Source organism: Strongylocentrotus purpuratus, unplaced genomic scaffold (genome assembly GCF_000002235.5).
Source record: "Strongylocentrotus purpuratus isolate Spur 01 unplaced genomic scaffold, Spur_5.0 spur5_scaffold_12, whole genome shotgun sequence".
NCBI lineage: Eukaryota > Metazoa > Echinodermata > Echinoidea > Camarodonta > Strongylocentrotidae > Strongylocentrotus > Strongylocentrotus purpuratus.
Window position 1 is genome coordinate 7,178,764 of NW_022145597.1, and position 27,516 is coordinate 7,206,279.

The following is a 27,516-nucleotide window of genomic DNA, read 5'->3' on the forward strand; positions in this document are numbered from 1 at the left end:
AATGATTCACACAGGGGTAAGATGAGCCACACATTGGTTATAAGCCATGCACGGCTCAACTTGCCTCGACCAGCAGAAAGTCCCATCTTAGTGATCTTACCAGGTCTTACCCAATTTTTTTTTTACAGTTCAATGCATGAGGCTCAGGTTTAATTTACATAAAATCCGCTTTACCTAATCTATATATATAGCATCTATAGAGTACCGAAGCTGTGACGTCATAAAAATCTAATTTTAGAATTTCTCAATTTTTTCTTCATATTCCGAAAGAACACCTAAAATAATGTCCAAATGTTGAAAACCAATTGAATATGTTAAGTATTGGCTGAGATATGACCATCTGAATAAATATACTCCCCATAGGAACTCAGTGTTATATGCTCTGGCTCCTAATGGCTAGGAGCCAGAGCATATAACACTGAGTTCCCATAGGACATATATTCATTCAGATGGTCATATCTCAGCCAATACTTCACATATTCAATTGGTTTTCAACATTTGGACATTATTTTGGGTGTTCTTTCGGAATATGAAGAAAAAATTGAGAAATTCTAAAAAATAGATTTTTATGACGTCACACTTCACCACTCTATTCACAAGGAAGGTATAATCAGGGAGGTGAGACTTTAAATGGAGATTCCATCTCGAAAGAATTTCCCAAGGGAAAGATATTCAAGATTAACTTGGCTTAACAACAAGTAATTTAACCCTCTTCAGCCATCAAATCCATCAACAGCTGCCCTTATCAGACCACAGATGCCCTCTGGCGATCCAAATGTTACGAAGTGTTACGCAACGCGGCCTGCTTCCCTAAGCTCTCCAAACACTTGGTCGTAAAAAAAAGGCTTTGAAGCCATGCGAGTCACCGAGAAAATGACGTCATACTCATTGAAGATGTATATAGCTATAACAGACAAAAATACAAAATCGACAACTTATGGCACAAGGCAACCTTCTATTGGTTATCAAATGCTTTCGCTGTGCTCGGATAACTCTTCTGAAGACGTAGCTATCTGAACCAGCGAAATCGACCAAGGAAATCGTGAGTTAGAGTGAATGCAAGTTTCTCATCATCATCACGTTCTCTTCTAATTATTGACATTTTCCGAAAGTTTCCGAAATTTTTACATAGCTAGGAAGGTAGTCCATAAGTTTATCTCTTAAAATAACTAAATGAAACTGTGTTGTATATTTGCGCATTTGGTTTAATGAGGGTTAGAAGTTGTCAATTCATCACCACTTTTCACCCCGAGTACGGGCCGGCGACGCGAAAGCCGCCGTGCTCGCTGGGCTGTACATGCTGGATGTTGTTGGTGGAAACACACATAGCTGCATTACTACCCTGGCCGTGTATTCAAAGTTGTGCTATTGATTCTCAACATTTCAAACACCACTGTACAAAACTCAACTGATTTCATTCAAAGGCAGTACTATAGTGACGATTGATGATACCTAAAGAGCATTAAAATACAATTTGTTCAACTTTCTGATGTTAGAAAGAATAATTTAAAAATTAAAATTGTGAGTCTACTGTCAAACTTGCCGATCAACCGCATCGGGATGATTATGTGCATTTGTACTGTATGTTGTGAGTGTATTGACTATTCATGTATTCAAATGCTGCCTATTTACATGGAGCGGCCTACGCATTCACGATGAAACCATTTAACCGTACATTCTGGTTCGCTGCAACGAATAAGATTTTCCGTTGATGGAATTTCACACGTGCATAACTTGTATTGCATGGTCTCCAACTTCCCATACACCAGGCTCAAGAATCAAATCTTCCTCAAAATCAATCAGAAAGTCTAAATCGTCGCCTACCAAATACTCTTCCCTACTGTACGCCGCCATTTTTGTCGATAGCAGCCGATGTGTATTTCCAACAATGCATTTCGCGAGCCCTATGTCACTCAGTTTCGGGAGTGAGATTTACGAGCTGTGCGGTCCGGGTGGGGGATTAAGGGGATTATGATAGGGGGAAAAAAGACTCTCGGTGCAACGGACTGCTTCAAAGGGCCCTCTTAGATGCGGAATCCATTTAACTCACATGCCCTGGTATAATCACTCTATTATTCACAGTGTAGACTAGTTTTTTTACACTATAAGAAAATATCCAAAAACTGTGTAAACCCCCAAATATTACAACAAATTTATTATGATTAAATTCTGCCCCCACGTGATGCATCAAAGGTACTTTTGGCCATGTAAATTGATGTCTTTAATGTCCTGAGGGTGAAAACCAGTTTTCGCTTCATACAGTTTCCTATAGGGGTAGATTAACTTACCCCGCCCGCCCCCCCCCCCACTCATTTAGGGTAAGCATATGCATGTTCCCTCCTTTTGAAAACACCCCCCCGCGCGCCCTAAGTCCGGTGTGTACGGGCCGGGTTTTAGTGTATTACAAGCCAGACTTTGGTGCCCGAAAAGTACACCTTTACCGGACATTTTGGGAATACGCACGGAGTATGGGGGCCGGGCAACTTACCCACTGGCTCATAGATCTTACCTCACTTTCCCTTTTAACCCCCCCCCCCCCCCCCTTCCCGAACAAAATCTGCAAAGACACGAACATAAAGTAAACACATTAATCAACTCACTCAAGCATGAAAGAACAATAAAGCACCAGAAAAATATACTTTCCTTTACAGCAAATCTTGATAACATAAAAACAATGAAAAATCAAACAAAGATTGTTAGGTCGAGCAGCCTACATGTATTTACCACCACGCGGCCCGCGGCCCCCAGTACGTATGGTTCTTATTAGTACAGGCAGACTGTTTGATACGCGTATGACATACCGGTACGTACTTTATACCAAAATCAAAGATATAATTAGTAACTCTTTTGTTTATCATTCTCATTCTCATTTGCTTGAATACACGCAAGACGAAACACTCACCGTCAACGTCAAATGTTGGCATGTATCATTAGCAATGGTACATGTATAAACTGATGCCGAAAACCAGCCAATTTGCTGTAAAATGCACTCCAGTCCCGGCTCCAGACAAAGTCGCCTCAAAAGCTACCATGCTAGATAAAACATAGGAATATGTTTCCCGCTTGAACCTGGACTTTGAACGGAGCCGTTGCATTGGTTATAGAAATTGTCTATGCGGCGTTCATGAATATATTTTACTACACTAAATCAACTAGTCTACGGTTGGAGGAAATGAGATTCTAATAACTTTTTCTCCTTCGGAAATCCGTTAGAACTATTTGCTTTTTCCATTTCTTCTTTTATTGAAGATAGTGTAAACTAATAAAAATAACCTCTCACCAATATATCTCTAAAACCCCAATCATCCAAAAACCACTGCCAAACTCACTTAAATCCTCTCTCTCCTATGATCTCCAACATAATTGTAAGAGGTAGTGCGAGAAAGAAATGGACTAAAATAGAGGAGTTTTTTTTTTTTTTTAAGAGAGAAAGGAGGGTGTATATAAGAGGTAATCCGAGGGAGAGAGAGGGAGAGAGAGAGAAAGAGAGAAAGAGAGAGAGATTGACTGAAATGTAGGTGTTTTTTTTAAAGAGAGAACGGAGGGTTTATATAAGAGGTAGTCCGAGAGAGGGAGAGGGATCGAGAGAGAGTGAAACAGAGAGAGAGAGAGAGAGAGAGAGATGGACAAGAATAGAGGAGTTTAGTTTGAAAGAGAGAAATTAAGGAGGGTGTATAGGCTATTGAGAGGTAGTGCGAGGAGAGAGAGGCATATTAGTAATAAAGTAATAATAATACATAACATTTATTAGGCGCTTAATACGGGTGTTTCTAAGCGCACCATTGTCTGACTTAAAATTACCAACTAAAACTTATAATAAACAAAAAAAATATATAAATCTGTTCTTTATTCAATAAATCATACATATATAATAACAAAAATTAAAATGAGATCAAACATAAGATCAAACAAAAGATCGAACAAACAAAGAATAAGATGGTATATATGGTCCTCCTTTGACCGACTCACAACCGCAGAATAGCATTCATGAATTAAAAAGGTGCGTTTTCAGCAAGGACTTAAACTGGTCAAGAGAATGAATATTATGAATATGCGCAGGTAATTTATTCCAAAGAATAGGGGCATTTACTGAAAAAGCTCGATCGCCATATTTTGTAACAGAACGAAGACCAAGGGTTATTAACTGCAAGGTTGATGATCGGATCTAAGAGGTCTTAAAGAACTACTAGAAGAACGTAAGGAAATCAAATCTGAAAGATATTTAGGGGCTTGGCCATGGAGAATTCTGTATGTCAGAAGAAGAAATGTTATACGATGGTGTATGGGAAGCCAATGGAGAGAACGCAATATTGGGGTTATGTGCTCATCGAGGGAGGGAGGGAGGGAGAGAGAGAGAGAGAGGTTTCAAGTTTGAAACCACCTATACTACACTCTTAATTTCAGCGAGTAAATTGTGCCGAGTTAAACAAGCTGAGTAACAACATGAGCAATTCAGTACTCAAGCTGAAGTAAGAAATCAATTTTAGTGGTACTCGTCAGTAATTTGTTACCTTCGATAAAGAGTAAATCAATGACTCAACAATATAACCTGAATTTACCTCGGGTGCGAGTGAAAGTTGGATCGATTGAAAGTGCAACAGCTGTCTCGTGCATGCATGTGCGCGTGCAGAAAGATGTAAAAAAAATGAGATAGATGCCCGCCCCCCCCCCCACTCAGTGTTATTTAGGGTACGCGTATGCTTGTTCCCTCTTTTTGAAAGCACCCCCTATCTGAGGACTGCCAACATTTCCGAACCCCCCCCCCCCCTTTCGCGGGCTTTTTGCGGGCTTTTCCTGCCTTGGAGACCGCCCTAATACAGAAAAATGCTCAATGTACCCCCCTAAATTCTGAATAATTTCTCAGGAGTCGAAAGAGATGAGAGAAAAAAAGAAAAAAACACCCCCTTTTTAAAGAAATCTCCGGGTGAAAAGTCAAATACACCCCTTTTTTTTTTACAATAATCGGGCCAGACTTTGTCGCACGAAAAGTACCCCTTTACCGGACATTTTGGTAACACACATGGGGTCATTCCGACCCCGGAGTGGGGGGGGGGGGCGGGGATAGATGTGACACTTGTGATGTGATTGTGAACTTGGGCTATTCTCTAAGGGCGAGCGTGGGTGCATTAATTTAGTGACTGGTAATAGCTAGCCTACTTTATTGTATTTGTATTAAACACGTATTGGGCTGGGGTAGGCCTATTGATGCAGATGGTTCTAGGACAATTACCCCTGGGCAATCGGACAATTACAAGCGGGACAATAACCCCCCCCCCCCCCCAGAAAATAACCCCCTGAAGACAACCACCCCAGATGACAATTACCCCTAGACGATAACCCCCCTAGGACTCGGAGTAGGACAACTTCCCCCAAAAAAAGAAAATCTTCTTTTTATCAACACCAATTAGTTGTTATCATCCTATCGAAACTTAATGCACATAACCTCTACCTTGTTAATTCCTACCATGTTAACTACATATCAAATCATATCATTTTAGGAACTGGCATGGACTTTTTTCTGGCCTCCTTCAGAGGAAGGAGCCCACTGTTTTTGTTGGTGCTTTGAGGAGCACCGAGAAAGCCAGGACAGTGCTGTGTAGTCCTCGAGAGAAACGCCTATTCATGCTCTTCATTGACAGCAGCAGTTGACTACTGCTACAAGATGTTTCAAGTACTACAGCTGGATTATCCTGCCCAGGCAGCTGTGATATGGGACTTCTTTGATCGTCTCATTTATGGAATTCGTACCAAGGATTTTATTAAACCATGGACCCTAGTACAGATGGACTAATAATAAGAGTCTTTCTTTGATCACATCATTACCACCGCCACCTGATAATGTGTATGTTGATGAGGACATTTATTTGACGCGATAATGTTTATTATGTAATCACGCATCATCACAGAAAAAAGAACTTTTACATTTATTCAGATTCTTTTCGCTAGGCCAGGGCCCAGAGTGTAGTTTCAGGATAAGTATCGTGATTTAAGACCAGTTAGAGGAGCAGTGACCCCCAAATTATGACAATTTGTGTGATAATTAAAGAAGTGGACACTGCATGGCAAAATACATATTCTTTAATGTCCTATTACCTTCTATTCATTGGAAATGGATAGGATAAGTTTTAAAATGAAGTTTAGAATCATTGTGTTACAGCCAAATTTGCAGGTTTCTCTTGTAAACTACTTCTAATTTTCTGTTGAAGACTTCATATACGTTAATATTCCTATGTCCGCCACAACTGCACATGCATTTCCGTGATTTTAAGCGATTCAGCTTCTTTTGCGCAGGCATTTTTTAGAGTTCCAGGCATATTTCTGTTTTTTTTTATGGCTGACTGGCGGCGGTCGTGATGAGATCAAAGCTTGGAAGCATGTTTAGAATGTCATTATGATACTTTTGACAGAATCAGGTGCATGCATGTATTATGGTACTGACCAGTGTTCATTTGTAGTAGGTCCATGATTAAACGACTTCGCTTTCACTGGCTGCCTGCCGTAGCAACAAACAAAATTGACAAAAGATTAAATCCGTTTCGTTGAAGATCAGCCATAGGAAAAAAAACCTCGTGTATGGCTGATTGTCAACGAAACGGTGTTAAGTCTTTTGTCAATACTGTTTATTGCTACGGCAGGCAGCCAGGGGAGAATAATTCGTTTGATGAAATTATGAAAATGCAAGCATTACTTTAAACAAACCGAACTTTTTATTCCCAGCTCATTTTTCCTGATTGAGGTGTCATACTAAAGGGCAGAAAATGAACTTTCTATAAATGTGATTTTATCTTTGAAATTCAGTTACCGTGCGCCTTATGACTTTTTGGTATCCTTTCTTCAAATTTATTTTGATCACTCATGCGTGAAATATGCATCATGCTAGTTGCATTAAATAAAAGAGGAGGATCTAAGCTTTACCAATATGTGTTATTTATTAATTATAATTGTGAATAAGTTATGATAAAATATCCATAATTTTCAGTTTTGTTTATTCTGGGACGCACTGTAAAAATATAAATCAGGAGATTCCTATAATTAAACTTGTTTTACTTGATTTTCATTGATGGCATTAATCCTTGTCAATATGTGTCAAATATTTAACTTATACAATTGATGCCAAAAACTTGAATGCTCATTTCGATGATTCGATGTAAAGTAACATTGTTTTAAAATTGAAAACTGTAAATTACAAACTTTTTAATATCATGTAATACTATGATGAAAAAACTCTGTAACTGAGAGGAAAAAACATTCCAGAGTTACAAATTTATAGATTTAAGAGGAAGTTGCATTTATTGACTTTCAGTATTGACACTAAAAACTTATTGAAGTCAAGAAATGCAACTTCCTTTTAAATCTTTAAATTTGTAGCTCTGTAATCAGGAGATTCATGTATTAAATTGTTTTTATTTGATTTTCATTGATGGCATTAATCATTACAAGATGAGTGCAATATTTAACATACAGAATTGATGCCAAAAAACTTGAATGCTGATTATGATGATGCGATGTAAAGTAACACTGTTTTAAAATTGAAATTTTTAAAGTACATACTTTTTAATATCATTTTATGATGAGAGAACTCTGAGTTTTCATTGTGATTCAAACTGATTTTGGAAATTAAAGTCCACAAATTATGTTACTGAATTCAAAATGTCGTGGATTTTAAATTATTTGCATAGTGTGTGATTGAAGAACTTCATATCAATGCTAAATTTAGAAATCAGACAAAATTATTGTTTATATTCTCTACTGACAAATAATGGTTACTTAACAGCTGTTAAAAAAGAACAATATTAATCAGCGGTTTAGTTAAACCATTAGTCAAAAGGTTACAAGCCTAGTTGAATCCACCTTTGTTTTAATCAGTATTGAGTAAAAACATGTACTTAATAACTTAGTACATGGTTTTACTCAATATTGATTAAGCAACTAAGCGTTACCCAGAAAATATCATACCCAATATTTGAGCAAAAAATTGCTCAAACAACTTGAGTCAAAACATGTACTCGTTAATATGAGTAAAATTTGGCTCAACTCATGAGCAGTTTCTTACTCGACATGAGTTGAGTACGTTTCTACCCAAATGCTGAGTAAAAAGGGAACCGCTCAACAAAGGAGTACATATTGAGTAAAAGGTTGACTCATTCAAACCGAGTAGAGATTTAGTCTTTTATTGAGTAATATTTTTACTCAACAGATGAGTAGATTTGTTACTCATCACAAGCTGAGTAAAGTTTACTCAAAAGTTGAGCGGTTCCCTTTTTACTATTTAAAAGAGTACAATTTTACTCAACATGGAGCAGTTTTCATTTAGAGTGTACTAGTACTAGGGTTACTGCTACCACTTCTGGTGGACTTGAGCTAAAATAAGAAATGCAGAAGTTGTACCCAATGCACTGACCATTATATGATTTATATATAATTGTATATAATGGGGAAACAAAAGGTATATAAAGAAGATGTACATAAATATAACTTCTACTTCTACTTCTATGGTAATACTCATCAACGCCTGTTCAGCATCTAGATGAGGGTAAAGCATGGAGTTGTTATATACAGCTCTATGCGGTACAGTTCCTGAAAAGGGAACTAAATTGTTTCAAGAGCCACCTTGAACTGCCCCAAAGAAGGCAGTTCGACGATGATCTGAGGTAGCTCGTCCCAGTCCTTAAAGTGGAAATTCAAAGAAAATCACATTATGTCAACTAATGTGTCACTAGAAACTGGTAAGCTAACAGATGGCCATCGTACAAGTTTTTTTTAGAGAGAAAGGAGGGTGTATATAGTGCGAGGGGAGAGAGAGAGAGAGAGAGAGAGAGGACTAAAACAGAGGATTTTTTTTTAGAGAGAAAGGAGGGTGTATAAAGAGGTAGTGCGAGGGGAGAGAGAGAGAGAGAGAGAGAAACTGAAATATAGGAGTTTGAAAGAGGGTGTTATGAGGTAGTGCGAGGAGAGAGAGAGAGATAGACTAAACTATATAGAGAAGTTTGAAAGGAGGGTGTATTTATAAGAGGTAGTGCGAGGGGGGAGAGAGAGAGAGAGAGAGAAAGTGAAATAGAGTTTTGTAAGATATTCAAATTTTACTCTTTTCTCTTCCCTCTCTATCTCCCCTGTCTCTCTCCATCTATTTCTGTCTTTTCTCTACTTTTTCCTGTTATCCGACCCTACCACTCTCCCCTCTCTCTCTTTCTCTATGCTCTCTCTCTCTCTCTCTCTTTCTTTGTAACTCCTCTAGGTCTCTCTTTTTCAGGCTCCTCTAATTTTTCTTTCTCTCTCTCTCTCTCTCTCTCTCTCTCAAGGGAGACAAAATGCATGGCCACCATAGACAGGAAAGATGGACTATAATAGAGAAGTAGATAGATTTGACTGTATACGGTGTTTAGCGTAGCGGGGGGGGGGGGGCAAACAATCAAAATCTTCATTTTCTGGCAGTTGCAGGTACACAATCATAATGCATGCAATACATTTCCCAAGTTCACGAAAACTAAAAACATGTATTAACAACTGACATAGGCCAGGGCGAATGAAAAGTTCTTGCGGCTAGATGCTTTATGTTTAGACCTTTTAATCACTGTTAATGGCTGATACGAAACTATTGTATTGAACTAATTAACAAGTTAGTTGTCAGACAAACCATCTGGTATCATAATATCTGAATTATGTTAAATATCCCAACAAATTTAGTTCAGTCCCCGTGATGTGATACCTATAAAGTTGCCCATTAAGTTGGAGGACTTTTTTTGTACTCCCTTTCATGAAGTGGTTATGAAAATACGATTTATTTGTTTATAGATAAAGTTTATATCTTTTCAGAACTGTATTGCTCATTCTAAAGTGTCATAGAAAAGATATACACTTTAATCTATGAAGAAGAAACCATAATTTTGGTGTCCCTGTATCATTTTCATGAAAAAAGGTTAGAAGAAAGGAGAAGAAAAAAAATCAAATTTTATGGGCAACAATGTATATTAACATCATAGTTCCAGAGGTTACCCAACTTTCACGTAAGAGATGTAGCTATTACACAAAAGTGAAGATTATCATATAATTAAGTACTGAGATATATCTTGTGATGTAGTTCCGTTTTTATTTACATGATCGATAAATTTTAATTTTATGAGATGAATGTAATTTTCAGGATATTATATCAACCTGGTAAAGATTAACTTTTGCGTTTTCGAAACAGTGAATAAATCTCAATATTTTGTTGGAAATTTCGATAATTTGATTTACAGAACTATATATTCTCTGACTTTGGAGACTTGCGGGCGATAATTTTCTCCAGCAATTTCTTGATGATTTCGAGATCGATCCCACCAAGACCTTGGCTGTCGAAGTTTGCAAGTGCCTGCGGCGGGATGTCTATGATAGCCTCTTCCTTGACAGCAACAACCTCCTCATCGCCGTCCTCGTTGTCCAAGGTTTCTTTAAACAGATATGGGGACGACTCACGTTTGAACGCTCTGGCGTCGCGACCAGGTGATCTTGGTAAGGTATGGACAACTGCAGACGATCGATGGGAATCAGTGTTCCCGCCAAAACCGGACGTCGGTGCTTTCATAGCGATATCGTCGTTCTGCTTTGGACGATTGATGTGATGACTGATGAAGGCGGCCGCAGAGGATGGCCTCGCTACCTCTTTGGTGTTACCTTGTTTTTTAGAGCCTTTGATGATTTCATTCTCACGATTTCCCAGAATACCCAGTTCGTGCATGAGCTGCAGAAATTCGTCCACTTCGTCTCTCATTTGGCTCAGATTTTCGGGCTCTCGAGAGCGGTGACCTGGCTGCATTCGTTGTTGGCCATCCTTTCGTTGTCGGGTGAGAAGATCTTCATAGACTGCGTCTTTCGAAAAGGGTGCTCGTGGCGGCTGGACGTAGCCATGCTGAATCTCGTCAACCAGTTCCGATGCGCGTCCTTTACCGGAGAAAACCGGTTCGTACTGGTTTCCTGCGTACTCCTTGATTGCGTCTGAAACTTTGGTCTGTTGCGCACCGGATGCGGCGTTGATGAATCGCTTTGCGCGTACGTGATTGACGGCTAGTCGAGACCGACCTTCGTTCATCATCCGCATCTTAATGGAAGCGTGGGCGATGTGGTCTTCGCCTGTCGCCATCGTGCGTGCACGAATCGCTCGTCGATCACGGTGGAATTGCGAGTTTGGTCCGGAGGCAGCCGTGGTACTTGTGGCAGCCATGATGACCAGGAGAACAGGCAAGCAGCCCATGACTATCTAAACAAATAGAAACAATAATTAATTAAGTTATATTTCATTTATGCATCCTCTTATGCCCAAGAGGTGCATTTACCAGAGTGTCAGAAACTTGCTCATCCTTCAGTGCGCCATTTTGTACAAGAAAGTGAATTCAAAACTACCCGACGTCCCAGGAAAAGCTTTGAATTATGGTATACGCACTGATTCCCTTAACATGCTTTATGGGCGAAATTAATGATATTACATCCACAATAAGAGAAAAACAAAACATAGGGCGGTATTTAACTCTAGATACGTGTGATAAGTAGTATCGTCGTCGATGCAAGGTCCTGGGTTCGAAACCAAGTGGATACTTGGTAATATAATTCATAAATCCTTTGGCAATGTCGGATAGGACCAAAAAAGCAATTTGATCACTGGTTGATTATTCGGACAAGCATCATAGGCCTATTTATTTTTCTAGCAGTCAATAAGCCCAAAACAACAAATAACCTATTATACCAGTAGCATAATATGCATTTCTAATTAGCTGGAATGTATATAGGCCCTATATGTTTCTATCATTAAGATCGCGCAGACTTTCAACAAATCAAGGGCAATTACATTTTTATATCCCTTAGACCGATAAAGAAACATGATCGGATTGCTTATAATACATCTTCGTCATCATAATGTTCACAAAACTCAAAGAGTGAACCGCCAAGGCTATTTACATTTTTTTGATTGAATTGTTAAGTAGTTGTTGCATAATGAAAAAACATTCAAATATAAAACTATACGGTAATTAATGTAACCAAATATTCGTTATCTACAACATCAGACAATTGCGTTTTGTATATGTTACTATGATATGAAAACATAATGAGAGAACTCGCTACAGAAAATTGGAAAGAAACTATAGTTCAGAAATAAAGACTTATCGAAGAAATAGGATATAGGAACAAATGAAAATTCTTATATTGATTAATTTCATATTTTGTAGAAAATCCGCAATCGAAACCACGAACCAGTTGAGAAAAAGCGTCAAATTGTTGAATCTTTTCAAGTAATGATATAGAGTATTGAGAGATTTAGGAATGGACAACTATGAAGAAGTATAGAATCAGAAAAGTACAACTCTCAAGACAATTGAGGTTCGATTCAACAGAGGTCGAAAAGGAATTTTGGGAAATAAATAAACAAAAGTATACCGTAAAGTTTGAAGTTAGAAGCGTCGCTAGACCGTTACTAAATAGAGGAAGTACATGTTGTCGATTCGATTGAGATGATCCGACAAGTTAACAAAACAAAAGAAAAAAGGTCAATAATAAATCCACAAAATAACATCCTTTCTGTTTTCTCCCACGAAAAAGAATCATTGAAATATATTAACCAAGCATGAATAGGCAATATAAACTTACCTTCAGTAGCATATTGGTAGGAGTAGGACTCCAAGCATGTAACAAATGAACGATGTACCACAGGAATTATAATGTTTCGAATAAAATGGAAAGGGTTTTGGATTTCTACTCATTAAAAGTTCCCTTGGTAAGACCGATGTAACAGCTTGCATAGTGAAAGAGGAAACTGTCTCTGATTTTCAACATGTACGTCATCAAACAGTAGTGAGAAGAAAACTAATTTGAATCAAACAAACAAGAGTTGACGTTTTAGGAGGTGAGTACATAATGTAACGGCTGTGTTTGAACGCGCGTTGTCCCTTTAATTAAATCCTATAAAGAAAGCAGATTGAAGTCTTTTTGGAGATATAGTCAAGATATCAATTAACGTTTGCATTTCGACTCTACTGCGCATGTCATCATGACCATGGTCAAGTAATAACACGATCACAAAGAGTTTCGTGGCCTAGTGGATACGTCACCGGACTGTGGATCACAAGTCGTGGTTCGCGGTTCAAGTCCCGCCTCGGCACTGCAAACCAAATGTGAACCATCCGGTGACCTTATTTACTAGACCACGACACCTCTACCTATTAATATCTTAGACTTTATGAAAGAAAGTTACACAAAACATTGATGGATGGGTTTTAAGATTTGGGATCTCAAAGTTTAAATTCATAATTCTGAAGGAGCTGACGTTAGAAACTTTTCAAATTTTTTCACAACTGTCGGCTAGGTCGCATTTTGGCGGGACGCATGGCAAAATGTATCTGAAAGAAGGAACAAAAAGTACGCCTACCTTAGAGACTTCGTTACCCTATCCCATAGAATATTTTAACTTAGGCCTAAAAAATCATTTTGCGTCTCTTGTGCCTGGGAGGCGAAAAGTGAACTGAATTAATAAAACCCTTTGGTCTCCCCTCCCTATACAACTGTTTGGGGTTGTGCAGTTGCTCCAGGGTTATACTCTTAATGCGAATAGTGCCATGGATTATATTAATGAGCAAAGGTGGTAAATTTACTCTACAAGGGGCGTCCAATATTATTAACGTCCTATCCGAGGGACGGAGTGTTTTCCACTGTAACATAGCCTGCGTCTATAATTATGAAACAGGACAGAGGCACATTACCACACAACGCAGGCTTTAGTCATCCGCCTGGGTTGGATTCGAACCCATGATCTTTGGTTCGACATGCAGACACTTTACCAACTGAGCAATCTCCTCCCAGACCTGCCACTTCCATTTAGTTTTAGGGTAATCCAGGTCCCTAAGGTTTTATTTTCTATTGGAGGGCCAGAATTTTGATATTTTTTTCCAATCTTAGAGAAATTGACCGTCTGCAAACTTGAAGCTCTCGGATGTCGTGAACTATAGTTTAGACAGGTCAAACATCCGGACGTTTGTCTCTTTTTTTTCTTTCCCAGGGAAGCTTATCACAATAACAAAAGTTGAAATAGATAATCCTTACAAATAATACGTTGCTGATCTGTAATACAACCATAAATATTAGATTCAGTGTATATAAGAAGTGAATGACCCCGAAAAACTTGTTTTGCAAAGCAATATGACACAGAATATTATGTTCAGATGTGTGCCAGAAACACGGACAGTATATTCTTCCTTCAAATTTAACTTTATGTAGAATAAAACCTGTTTGTTGTCAGATACTCTTTAGCTATAAGTTTTCCATTTGTTAAACTATTGTGACTTTAGATCCAGGGACAGGTGGTTTGACTGAGTTAGTGAGGTATGAAACCCATTGTCTTCCGGATAAATATCCCCTGTTTCCTTTGTGGCATATTGCACTACTTCATTTTCCCTGTGGCTCCATCAAAAGAATTTCAAATCTCTTATCGATCGGATAGAAAGACCATTTCCTAATAATAACTATCCATAAATAGGCCATCATCTGGTCTATCTAAACCACCAATTCATTGTGAATATATAATACTGTGGTCAGTTGACGCCTTGTGCCCGTTTTCTAACAATATTTGCATCGTTTAAGCTTGGTTTGAGAACAAAAGTTAGTGTTAGACTTTCAGTAGTCTCTAATGCTGTAGAGTCATAAACTTTGAACCCGACGTAAGTGTGTAAGTTCGGTTTATCGAGTTTAACGAAAGGAGTTTGACAGAGGCCTGACTTTTCTATATCTCTTACACGTTACTGCATTTAACTGAATTTAGGAGTTTACAGACTTTCGAAACCATGTTTCGGATTGTGAACCTTGTCTGTCTTGTTCTTGGAGGGTTGATATTCCTTTCGCATCAGGTTTCTTGTGTGCCAGGTAAGTAATCTTCAAACTCCTTAAACATGTGGAGGTGTCGTGGTGTAATGACCTATTCACTGGACGTAAGGGTCAAGGGTTCGAATCCAAGCCGGGCAATTACGTCCTTTGGCAAGACATTAATATTCATTTGCCTCTTTCCACTGAGATGTTAAATGATGAGTACCTGGTAGGATGCCAAAGTCATTGTAATGTGCTCATCATTGTGAGCATCTGTAAAATGTCCATCGTCGTCTTATGGTGGAGTAGAGCAGGCGCGGATCCAGGATTTCTTAGGGGGGGGGGGGGCCCAAATTTGAAATTATGCGAGCCAAAAATTGGAACGTAATGCGGGGGGGGGGGTGGGTGCAGGGAGGGGCGAGTTTGCCCCTCCCTCCTCCTCGAAACGCGATAGCTTTGACGTTTCATTAAATTATTAGAGAAAGAACACGATTCATAGTACCGTTCTCGAAAATATTCTCGTCTGAATTCAGGTTCACCCCTCCCGCGCGAAGCGCGGAAACTTTTACGTTTCATTAAATAATTAGAGAAACAAGACGATTCGTTGTACAGTTCTCGACTCTAAATCCTCGTCCGAATACAGGTTCCCCCCTCCCGCGCGAAGCGCGGAAGCTTTTACGTTTCATTAAATCATTAGAGAAACAAGACGATTCGTTGTACATTTCTCGACTCTTAATCCTCGTCTGAATTCAGTTTTCCCCCTCCCGCGCGAAGCGCGGAAGCTTTTACGATTCATTAAATCATCAGAGAAAGAAGACTATTCGTATCGAAAATAATATCGCTAGTGATATTCGTTTGTCTCGCAATGGTTGCGAGACAAACGAATATCACTAGCGATATTATTTTCGATACTATATCCGCAATGAGTAATAATATTTAGCAAGACTATTCGTTGTATCGTTCTCGAAAATAATCCTCGTCTGAATTCATTTTCACCGGCCCCTCCTGCGCGAAGCGCGGAAGCTTTTACGATTCATTAAATCATTAGAGAAAGAAGACGATTCGTTGTACAGTTCTCGACTCTTAATCCTCGTCTGAATTCAGTTTCCCCCCTCCCGCGCGAAGCGCGGAACCTTTTACGATTCATTAAATCATTAGAGAAAGAAGACAATTCGTTGTACCGTTCTCGAAAATAATCCTAGTCTGAATTCATTTTCGCCCCCCCCCCCGGCCCCTCCCGCGCGAAGCGCGGAAGCTTTTACGATTCATTAAATCATTAGTGAAATAAGACGATTCGTTGTACCGTTCTCGATTCTTAATTCTTGTCTAAATGTAGTCCCAACCCCCCCCCCCAACCCCTCCTGCGCAAAGCGCGGAACTTTGACGTTTCATTAAATTATTTGAGAAAGAAGACAATTCGTTGTACCGTTCTCGAAAATAATCCTCATCTGAATTCAGTTACCCCCCCCCCCCCTCCCGCGCGTAGCGCGGAAGCTTTTACGATTCATTAAATCATTAGAGAAAGAAGACAATTCGTTGTACCGTTCTCGACTCTTAATTCTTGTCTAAATTCAGTCCCACCCCCCCCCCTCCTGCGCGAAGCGCGGAAGCTTTTAAATTTCTTTAAATCATTAGAGAAACAAGACGATTCGTTGTACCGTTCTCGATGCTTAATCCTCGTCTGAGTTCAGTTTCCCCCTCCCGCGCGAAGCGCGTGTGCTTTTACGTTTCATCAAATTATTAGAGAAAGAAGACGATGCGTTGTACCGTTCTCTACACTAATCTTTGTCTGAGTTTTAAAGATGTTCTTTGTCTGCTCCTTTTTCTTTTTACGTCCTCTTCCTTTTCTCTCCTCTTTTTTTTTAAGGGGGGGGGGCGGTGATTGTTTGGGTACCGCCCCCACCGCCCCCCTGGCTACGCGCCTGCGGTCAGATTAACACATCAGACGTTTAAGGCAATAAATTACGGTCAGACAAGCATTCAGGGGCCCGCCTTAGGGCCCCTGGTGGGGTCGAGGCGGTGGAGCCCCCGGAAGCTCGGGGTTTTTAGGCGTTTAATTACGGTCAGATGAGCATTTTTTATAATCCTTATTATTTTGGCACACTGGCAGGACACTTAGGCGTGGGGTCAAGGGGACAAAGCCCCCCAAAATCAGGGGTTTTAGGCATTACATTACCGTCAACTGAGCATCGAAGGGCCCGTCTTAGGGCCCAAGGTGGAATCCAGGGGGCAGAGCCCCGGAATCTCAGGGGTTTTAGGCGTTTATTTACGGTCAGATGAGCATTTTGTTATAATCCTTATTATTTTGTGTCACTAGCAGGGCACTATTTGGCGTGGGATCCAGGGGGCGGAGCGCCCCAAAATCAGCGGTTTTAGGCATTAAATAACCGTCAGATGAGCATCGAAGGGCCCACCTTAGGGCCCTAGGTGGAATCCAGGGGGTAGATCCCCCGGAAGCTTAGGGGTTTTAGACATTTAATCACGGTCAGATGATCATATTTTGATGCCTCTTTATTTGTTAACACTGGCAGTTAACTATTTTTTCTTTCTTGCTCTCTTTCTTTTTTTTTTTTATTTCTCTTTAATATACTTTTTTTGTTAAAGTGTGGGGGGGGGGGGGGCTCGAGGCTCCCGATTCCCGCCGTTCCTCGGGCCTTGACATGTAGGAATCTCAAGAATCATATTTCTTGCCTGGCTGTAAATTTAGGAATTTTTCATTTTCCAACAAACGCATAAAAAAAGTATAATTTACTAAAAAGTGAGGAAAAATCTCGGAAATTATGTAATTTCAGCATTATTTGTAATCCACAATTATGGAATTAGAAATAAAACACGTTTGAATTTGATTTCCCCCAAGCCCCCCCCCCCCCCCCCCCTCTATCAGTACGCCAGTATCTCCTATTTTCCTTTTTTCTTTCCCTTTCCTTCCTTCTCTATTATTTTTTTGATTGGGGGGGGGGGGCAACAGCCTGGGAGGCAAGGCCCTTTCGCCCCCCCCCCCCGATCTCCTTCTTCCCCCTTTTCTTGTCTTCTTCCTCTTCTTTCTTTCCCTTTCCCTTCTTTTCCTTTCTTCTCTCTTTTTTTTTTTTTTTTTTTTTTGCCGGGGGGGGGGGGGCCAAGGCCCGCTCGGCCCCCCCCCTGGATCCGCGCCTGGAGTAGAGCCAAACATCTGTCCCTCCTCCGTTTTCTCCTCCTCCTTCTTCTCCTTCTTCTTCTCCTTCTTCTACTACACTTTCTTCTACTACTCTTTTTTCTTCTTCTTCTTCTTTATTCTTCTTTTCTTCTCCTCTTTTTTCTTTTCCTTTTCATCACCCTTCTTCTTCTCCTCTTTTCTTCTTTTTGTTTTCTTCTCTTCTATGCACCTCCTTCTTATAATTATCCTCCATCTTTTCTTTCATCATCATCATCATCATCTTCTTCTTTTTTTTCTATTCTTCTTCTCGTACTTTCCTAATAAGTGTAGCCCCTTCATCATCACAGTCATTCACCGTTTCAATTCCAGATATAGGAGTGATGAGCTCATCGATCTCTCTTGGTGAAGTAGAGCCACACATTTGTCCATTTCGCGGAACCCCTTATCTTCCAGGAGAAACAATACGTATTGATGAATGCACCTTATGCATCTGCGACTTGACCGTTCCCCATATAAGTTGTCAGGTAACAACTTGTCAGCCAGTCGATTGCGCCAGGCCGGTCAAACACCCGGGAGAATGCTGTCACAGGTGTCCCCATAGTATGTTGCTATTTCTTTTTAAAACTTTTATAAAATGTAGTATAATTGAATATTGTGATATAATGTGATATGAGATGATATAAGATAGATGATGATGATAATAATTATAATAATGATAATAATAATTATTGTTATCATTATTATTATTATTATTATTATAAATAATAATGTTGATGATAATTCTTAAAATATGATAACAATAATATTAGTAGTCGTACTCGTAGTCGTAGTCGTAGTAGTAGTAGTAGTAGTAGTACGAGCCTGAGTCGTAGTAGTAGTAGTAGTGGTAGTAGTATTAATGATGATAATGAAAATGAAATGGTTATTATAAAAGTAAACATGATAATGATGAAAGATGATAATTAAAATTTGCCTTTTTTTTTGTTATTTTTATCAAAGTATCTTTCAGTAAGCGATGAGATCGCAAAACGCTAATCAAATTGATGTTGATTCTGATTCTTCCCAAGATGTACTAGTCCAGAAAGTGTCCCCTTTGGTGGTCTCGCAGGACCACATTGAAGACCTGGTCCAGCTTCGGGTTCCGATTGAATTTCAAGAGACCCCAACAGTAACAAAGGTCGAGGGGGAGAGCCTTTGGAAACTCAGCGGATGGGTCGCCCTTCATCATGCCAATAGCAGTAAAGGGTAAAATCTTCGTCCAAAACACATGTAGACCGGTTTATTAACATATTTTAATTTATGAAAGTTTCTTTCCTGTGGACCTAGTGACGAGTCATTCCATTAACATATTATGTATGAATGAACTACAATACGTGGAATCCAGTCTGCGTACATTATTTGTTGCTATATCGGGTAAGCCTCGGGAAAAGCTCGTCAAAGAATAACCTTTCTTTAAGAAGTATGCAAGCCGTACAATTTGAAATGTTAGTAAAGCGTTCTATTGCAGAGACTTTAAAAAAATCTATCATTAAATATCTTTTCATTAAGGGCATACATCATGTTCAACAGTGTGAACATCATAATGACATAATAAACAGTCCCCTATATTATTACATATCTTACCCTTTGGGGCAAGCATCATACAAGTATCGTTTTTTTTTTTTTTTTTTTTAAAGCATGCCCCTCCCTTTTAGAGTATACATTTAGTCGATATGTTATGTGATTCATAAATCAGTTTATCTTTAGTCCATTTTCTTGAAAACGAGCTAAAGTTGCAGCTAACAACATTCTTCTTCTTCTTCTTCTACTTCTCCTCCTCCTTCTTCAATCTTCTTCCTCTTTTTCCTCCTCTTCTTCTTCTTCTTCTTCTTTTTCTTCTTCTTTTTCTTCAATCTTCTTCCTCTTCCTCCTCTTCTTCTTCTTCTCTTCTTCTTCTACTCCTCCTTCAACCTTCTTTCTCTTCTTCTTCTTCTTCTTCTTCTTCTTCTTCTTCTTCTTCTTCTTCTTCTTTCTTCTTCTTCTTCTTCTTCTTCTTCTTCTTCTTCTTCTCCTCCTTCTTCTTTTTCTTCTTTTTCTTCTTCTTCTTCTTCTTCTTCTTCTTCTTCTTCTTCTTCTTCTTCTTCTTCTTCTTCTTCTTCTCCTCCTCCTCCTTCCCCTAATCTCCTCCTCCTCCTCATCCTTCTGAAAATAAAATCATGTTCATGATTTAGTTCATACTTTCGAAAATGTCGGAGGACTCTATTTAAAATTTCAGAATTACGAACCTTCGGAATTTTGAACCCCTAGTATAGGAAACTTGTGTTTCGGAATTATGAACCTTTCGAATTATGCACACAATAACAATAATCAATAATTACAATTTTGTCTTATTTAATCAGGGTAGCCACGTCAGTAAAAATGCTGGTTTTCCCGAGGGCCCTGCAATTGTTATTACCCCCAAAGATGGCCACGTAAACATTTAAAACTGTGTGAAGAGTGGCAAATGTGGATTAATATCTTGCCACAGCACGGTTGTGCCGGGCTGTGATTCGAACCTTCAACCCTAGGATTGAGAGTCAAGTGCATATACCACGACACTCACTAGGCCTATACATTTTCAGAATTATGAATTGTTGGAATTATGAACCTCATCGAACCGTAACCACCAAACCTTCGGAAAAAAGAATGCCCCCACCCCCGGTCTCCATAATATACTTTCCTACTTTGACAAGGAGAGTCAAGCTTGCTATCCATAAGGACCGCTATCCATAACGAGAGATAAAATGAATAGCGGTCCTTTATGAATAGCGGCCCTTATAAATAGCGAGCAAACCACAGACAATTATTTGCCTAGCTATTCATAAGGACCACTGTTCACAAGGACCGCTATCCATATAAACGCGTGACTAAAATGAATAACAGTCTTTTATAAATAGCGGTCTTTATGAATAGCGAGTACACCCCGACAAGGGAAGTGAAATCGTCAATCAATGATGGAAGGGGCGTCGGGGATACAAGTGCCCTTCAGAGGGTGCGGAAGACCGATGGACCAGGAGTTAAACAGTTCGGGAGACCGATATGTTGGTCTGACAAAACCTCTGACAAAATTTTCTGAGGGTTCGTTCGGTCTCCTGAGCTATCGGTCTCAATCGTGAGCCGTTTTGATCAACTAGGATGACCCTTATGAAAATATTGTTCTTTGATGGTGGTAGCTTAATTTGCTTCCCTCTTCAATTCACATCCTCTCTCCTTCTCATTCTCCTCCTCCCCTTCTCCTTCGCTTTCATCTTCTTTTCCTCCTCCCCTCCTCAATGATATTCTCCTTCTCTTTCCCCATCTCCTACTCCTCCTTCTCCACCTTCTTCTTCTCCTTCTTCTTTCCTTTCTCCTCCTCTTCCTTTTCACCCCTTCTCCTCCAACTCTCTTCCTCTTCCATCTCCTCTTCCTTCTTCTCCCTCTCTTCCACCCCCTCGTTTATCCTCCCTTTCCTTCTAAATGATATCCTTCTTCCTCCCCTTCTCCCACTCCATCTTCTCCTCTTCCTTCTCCTCCTTCCTCTCCCCCCCTTAGCTTCTCCTCCTCCATTTCACCCTCAATGATATTCTTCTTCTTTTTCCCTCCCTCCCGCTCTCCCACCTTCTCCTCCTCCTCCTTCTCCTCCTCCTCCCTCTCCTCCTCCCCTTCTTCCAGGTATGACTACCAAGATCAACTCCTGAGCGTAGAGGACATGTCAAAGACCTACGAGACAGGAAAGGACTTCATCTTCGAGAGCGTCGGATTCCCTCTCCTCCACCCGACGGTCGTCTGTCATAAACGACCCTTCTTCATCTGCGTACGACTTGAGAAGCAACCCACCCCCCAGTTGAAGAACGGCGGCGACTTCGATCTCTCTGGTTTCCCGGATGATGCTAGTCTCACAGGGTGCACTGCTACGACACTCCTTAAGAAATGGTGTACCCGCGCTCTCAAGTCGGCGAAACACGATACTAGAAATGGTATGCTATTTTTTTCTTCATCCATTCTGTGCAAAATTACCGACACTTTAAAAAATTATATATAAATAGCAAATAAGGTGGTCGAAAAGAAAATTTGAATATGTTAGTAAACCGGTCTATAATATATTCACATTTTATGTATACTTTTTAAACAAAGGTTGTTATATCCAACCCTAAAGTTATGCATGTTGTAGACTGGATTCTAAGTATTGTAGTTTCTTCATTAATAAGAGGTTAATGGAGTAACTTGTCACTAGGTCCCTAGGTATGAAACATCCATAACTTTGAATAAGCTAGTAAACCTATATTAGCCACCAGTCTACGATAAAATTATAAACGATTTCCGACCGATTTGCCGACAACATGCCAACTGATCAACGACCATCGAACAGAAGTAAATGGATATCAAAAGCGGACATAATGTACCCCCACTACCCCTGTATAATAAAGAGTGATCAACATTTTGATACCATCATCAAGAAACATATTGTTTCTTTCTCTCTTTTTTAATTTTCTTAAAACTATAAAGTAATATTTATCATATATTTTCCACCACAGAATCACCTAGACTGGATGGACGCCTGGCCCTAATTATGACTGTCATCCTACGGGTTTTGTTATCATTATACTGAGTGGCGTAGCCGTCTTGGATCCAGGCATAAGGGGGGTGGGAGGCACGGCCGGGCCTTACTCCAAAGATGAGATGCAAGTCAGCAAGGTTTTTTTTTTTTTTTTGGGGGGGGGGCGTAACGTATCCCTTTCACGTTCCCTTTAGATCACTTTAAAAAATAAAATCTCTCTCTCTTGCTAGTTTTCTTTCTTTTTGCTCGAGGAGGAGGTGGGGGGGGGGCACGTGTCCCTGTCTCTTTTTATCTACACCACTACTTATACTTTGTACTACATTTAGAATGATATTAGGTTATGTATGTTCAGTATCATTCCAAAATTTGATGTACAATACTATTGAAAGTGCGTTAACGTATATTTGCTATACGACGGATTCAACACCACGGTATTTTTGAGAAAGAATTAATATACCGTATGTAGCATCAACTCTGCAAATAGTCCTGTTGAATGATTGATTGTTATCTGCAACTTGTATTTATTTGTACATCGAACGCCATTCATGGTGAATAGAGACGAACACAGAGTGCAGTCTTGGGGAACTCCATAACGCCAGGTTGGCAAAAGAAATTTATTTCAAACCTTTACGGAAAAAAAGAAGTTTTGTATCTAATATAAAGAGGAGCTTAAAAACAAAGATGTGTAAAATGTAAGTACGTTATTAAAGAGATATTCTTTTTATAATTATATGCAAATTATCTTTATAAAATGTACATACTGGATTTTTTAACGATATAAATGAAAAATATATACCTCTCTATAAAGACCACCTGTCTATTTTGGTCATGTATTTTGTTTCCCTCAAGAAAGAAAATATAATCATGTTGTAGCGCCTGGCTAGAAAGGCTTCCTTTCTATAGCGGCCACTTTCTATGTTTCCCTTGGGTGGCCATGATTATGGAGGCTTGACTGTTTGTAAATAAACTTCAATTTCTTTTAAAAAAGAATATTGATAATCTTCTACATTTTATTCGTATTATTCCCTTCAAGTTAGTAGTAAGGGGAATCGAAAGCTGATGATGGGGGCAAAATAGGTACCAAACTATTATCTCTTTGCCCGTGCATGTCTCCTATTATATTCTGCATCAAAAATTTGTTGGCTTTTGATTGGTTGAGAGCTTGTCACATGACCAAAAATATTTGACCTATTTTTAGAAAGTACTATATGAGAGTACTATTTTGGTTTACTATTTGGGAGTTGAAAAAAAATGTGACTTTTTTTTTTTTTTAATTGAATCAATTTTTTTCTTCAAATCTTAATTTAATGAAAACAAAATATTTTAAATCTTTTTAGATAAAAATTGACATTTTTTTGTTCTAAGTTTTTTCCAAAAAATGTTTTTTTTTTTTTTTTTTTTTAAATAAATTTTTTTATGCAGGATATAAATCAAATATACCATGCCTTCTATTCGAGGTACTGGTTAAACTATGGGCCTCGGTGACTCCAAAAGTACCATTTGCTTCGGGGCTGCGCCTCTCAGCAAATAGTACTATTGGAGTCACCTCTTGCCCATAGTTTTAACCAGAACCTCTCAAGGCAGTGTATATTTGTATACTAACATGCGTATGTCTATTATTTTCTATGACTATTTCATAGTTATCTTTATACATATTTTATAAACGTGTAACACAAAGAAATATGACTACTTCTCTTTTCATTCAAAAAATTGATTCCGTTTAACTTCCGAGCTTCTCAGATATAAAATATGTTAGTTGGAAGTTTAGGAAGTTCACATATTTGATGGTAAATAATTTCCTTCCTTCATTGGTCGTTATTTGGAAGTCTATTCTAATGAACACCAACAGTTTATTTCTTTAGTGAAAGCTACAGCTAGTAGGAAGGAGTTTTACCATGTAATACATTTGACCAGACTGTCGTGTTTTTAAATCCACTTTACGTCTTGTCTCATTTGTTCTAGTCCAGAATCTGGCCTATTTAATTTTGATCTCCAACACCAACGCCACCTCCCTCTACTTACTTGCTACCAGCCTAAGACGGCGTGATCATGAAATTAGGACTAATGTCTCTTTATAGCAGGACGCCCGGCGAAAAGTTCTCAGACTGTGCTGGTGGTAATTATGAGTTCGATGATAACGCCTTCTTCGGCGACTTGAATCAAGTGTGTAGGGAATATAAAGCACCGAGCAGATTCTGGACTACATTTGTTCTTGCCTTTATGAGAACTGAAGCCCTCATTGTGTACACAACAACATTAATGGGGTAAACAAATACAACACTGCCAGTTGCAAAATTTTAATTTAAAAAGAAAAATGACTATAATCTTGCTAATAATTAATATTTTGCCACTATACTGTTAGGAAAGTTTTCAAATATGATTATTTTTTTTTTTTTTTTTACAATTGCGTTGTATTTAATCCGTTATTCCTTTATACTGTACCTTTCTCTCTCTCTCTCTCTCTCTTTCAAACTCCTTTATATCTCTCTTTCTTTCAAACTTCTCTGTCTCTCTCTCTCTTTCCCCTCCCTCTCTCTCCTTCCCTCCCTTCCTCTTATTTCTTTCCCCTTTTACCCCTCCCCTCTCTCTTTCTCTCTCCTCCCCTTTCTCTCTGATTCTCCCCTCCCATATCTCTCTCTACTTCTCCCTCCAACCCCACTCTCCCCCTCCCCCTCCCCCTCCCCCTCTCTTTCTCTCTCTCTCTCTCCATGGAGACAAATCAAAACAAACTGCAATGCATCATGGTCATGGCTTATCTTGTATAAATGCCAAACTTTACTTTTTTATTCAATTTTTCCTATCTTGCTTTTCTTTTTTTCATCATTTTGCACATCCTCCAGTAAACATTCTTTCCAAGACGACAACATTTTACAATTCGCATACTTACATGATACATTATTATAATTACATAAACACACAAGCTGGTGTAATAGTTATTTATCAACACAACGACTCTGTGGCTATTCTTTATACATTGACACAACATACTTCCATTTTCTCCAAAATAAGGGAACGGAAACCAAATCATCAGTGTAAATAGTTGATTGGCAAAAAGAAAAAAAGAATGACAGAAAATTAAATACAATGCAATGGATGTATCATAAAAAGCAGAAAACATGTGTAGGTATAAATATAAAAACACAAGATGCACTATGATACATACATTGGTACACAGTAACTGAAATGTGGTGCACTTGTATTAGACTCGGGCTTATCACCGAAGATAAGCCCTTTCTTCTTGCATGTGATTATTTTTTTAATATAAAAATCAAATAAATGTAAAAACGTGGCATAAATACATCATATTGCCCCAGATAACGAAATAAAATAGTTCTTAAAATGTACAGGTGTTACTTACAGTTCAAATAATTCGTATCAATTATCAAAACTTACTTAATAAGTATAGAATAATGTACAGCTATGTATACACAAGAAATAGGATAAGAACTAGACTATTCACGCTAAATAAAAAATAAGCGTATTTAAGATCTTTCGTTAAAGAATGCTGGGAACAAATGAATGGTGCAAAGAATTGATTCACATGTATATTGTGCAATTACATAGTCGGGGAATAAGTATTTTTTTAGTTTATATGATAACGACTGAAATACAGAATTCTTTCTCCAGCAAGGGTGCTTATGAACGGTACAAATATTCTAATCTACTTCTGAGAAACTAGTCCAATTTGACAACGGTATCACTAGTTCAATACAGTAAAAACCTGCTCAGACCTGTCTATAAAGATCATATCTGAGTCTCCTTTCTGGTGGTCCTTATAACACAGGTTTGATCTTTCTTCTTTTTTTTGGGGGGGGGGGGGGGGTTACTCAGCTTGGGGACACACAATTTACACAAGAATACATGTTCAGCCAATCACACATATAACTACGGTGAAACCTGCTTTAGCGATCACCTGTCTAGAAAGACCATATTTTCCCTCCCCATTGAATAGTGTTAGTCATTGGAACATGAAGTAAAGAAACCTTTACGTAAAGACCACCTGTCTAGAAAGACCACTTTTCCCGTGTCCCGTGATTGGTGGTCTTTACACACAGGCTTCACTGCACCTGTGTCTAAAAGGTTACAAGTCACAGATGCTTGATTCAATTCAGAAAATGAGCTTAGTACTCTGTAATCAAAATGTCTACTTTCCTCTTTCTTCTAAATATTGAAATAAAATTTTGAATCACATCACCTGACAACCTGGCTACTTTTGCCTATTATGATAACCTGGGTCAAGATTGCTTCATAGACAAAAAAACGTTAAATGGAACGTTTAAATTCAACTCTTCACCTTCCACTCAATACAAGTACATGTATGGATGGCTAATGATGGTAAGTGCTCAAACGCTTACTAGATTATTATCTTTATCAAGAGTCGCAACACTTCAAAAAATATGAATTAATCTGCTTGAGACTGAATATCAGAGATGCAGCATTAGTGACATACACCAGATATTAATGAAGCTTCAACAAACATCTCTCTTATTTTTTGGTAGTAAACATAAACAATAGCAGCATTAAAAATATCCAAGGATCTAAATATGTGATACAGATTACAATGGTGACATCACAAAATGCCACAATAGATCTATGGTGCAGGAAGGTAGCAAAACTAATGTTTTAGAATCAGCTAGTTATGACATCACACTTCAATGCTCAGCTGAAACAGTAATAGAACAGATTGTTACCATTTTCCCTACAAACATACATGTAGCTACATGTATCTAATACTTGAGATTTGAATCTGAGATGTGTACTTACACCGGTCTTCTATTTTTCACACCACATTCTTCTTGTATGGTGTTTACCACTCTTTTACCATTATACCTACAAGCCTAGCTTAAGAAGACACATTAGAGTTGTCTTCCTGAAAAATCAATCTCTTTTCAACCATGGGCAAAAAAACGACACTTCTTTTCTCCACCTTTTACTCAACTTTCCTAGTAATTTAACAGAAGAAATGAAAGACATTTCAAGAATTGAACTTTTGTAAAAAGACTGCCGG

General features: G+C 38.8%; 3 protein-coding genes across 3 annotated transcripts in view; 1 reads left to right on the plus strand and 2 right to left on the minus strand.

Annotated features, from left to right (window-relative positions):
- The window catches only part of LOC105438843, an 86,535-nt gene extending 83,524 nt beyond the window's left edge, over positions 1-3,011 (minus strand). Inside the window, exon 1 of the mRNA XM_030981722.1 lies at positions 2,903-3,011. The gene's annotated coding sequence lies outside the window, so the exon portion shown is untranslated. The remainder of the gene's footprint in view (positions 1-2,902) is intronic.
- Positions 3,012-9,548: 6,537 nt separating this feature from the next.
- Positions 9,549-12,695, minus strand: LOC100889177. Its single transcript, XM_003726677.3, has 2 exons — positions 12,616-12,695; positions 9,549-11,233 (listed from the first exon to the last, which is right to left on the minus strand). The coding sequence occupies exons 1-2, from the start codon at positions 12,625-12,627 to the stop codon at positions 10,238-10,240; spliced, it is 1,008 nt and encodes a 335-aa protein (XP_003726725.1). The 5' UTR covers positions 12,628-12,695; the 3' UTR covers positions 9,549-10,237.
- Positions 12,696-14,511: 1,816 nt separating this feature from the next.
- On the plus strand, positions 14,512-22,656 carry LOC590230. The gene is made up of 5 exons (XM_789840.4): positions 14,512-14,880; positions 18,323-18,553; positions 19,021-19,198; positions 21,623-21,927; positions 22,486-22,656. The coding sequence occupies exons 1-5, from the start codon at positions 14,802-14,804 to the stop codon at positions 22,557-22,559; spliced, it is 867 nt and encodes a 288-aa protein (XP_794933.4). The 5' UTR covers positions 14,512-14,801; the 3' UTR covers positions 22,560-22,656.
- The last annotated feature ends 4,860 nt before the right edge of the window (positions 22,657-27,516 follow it).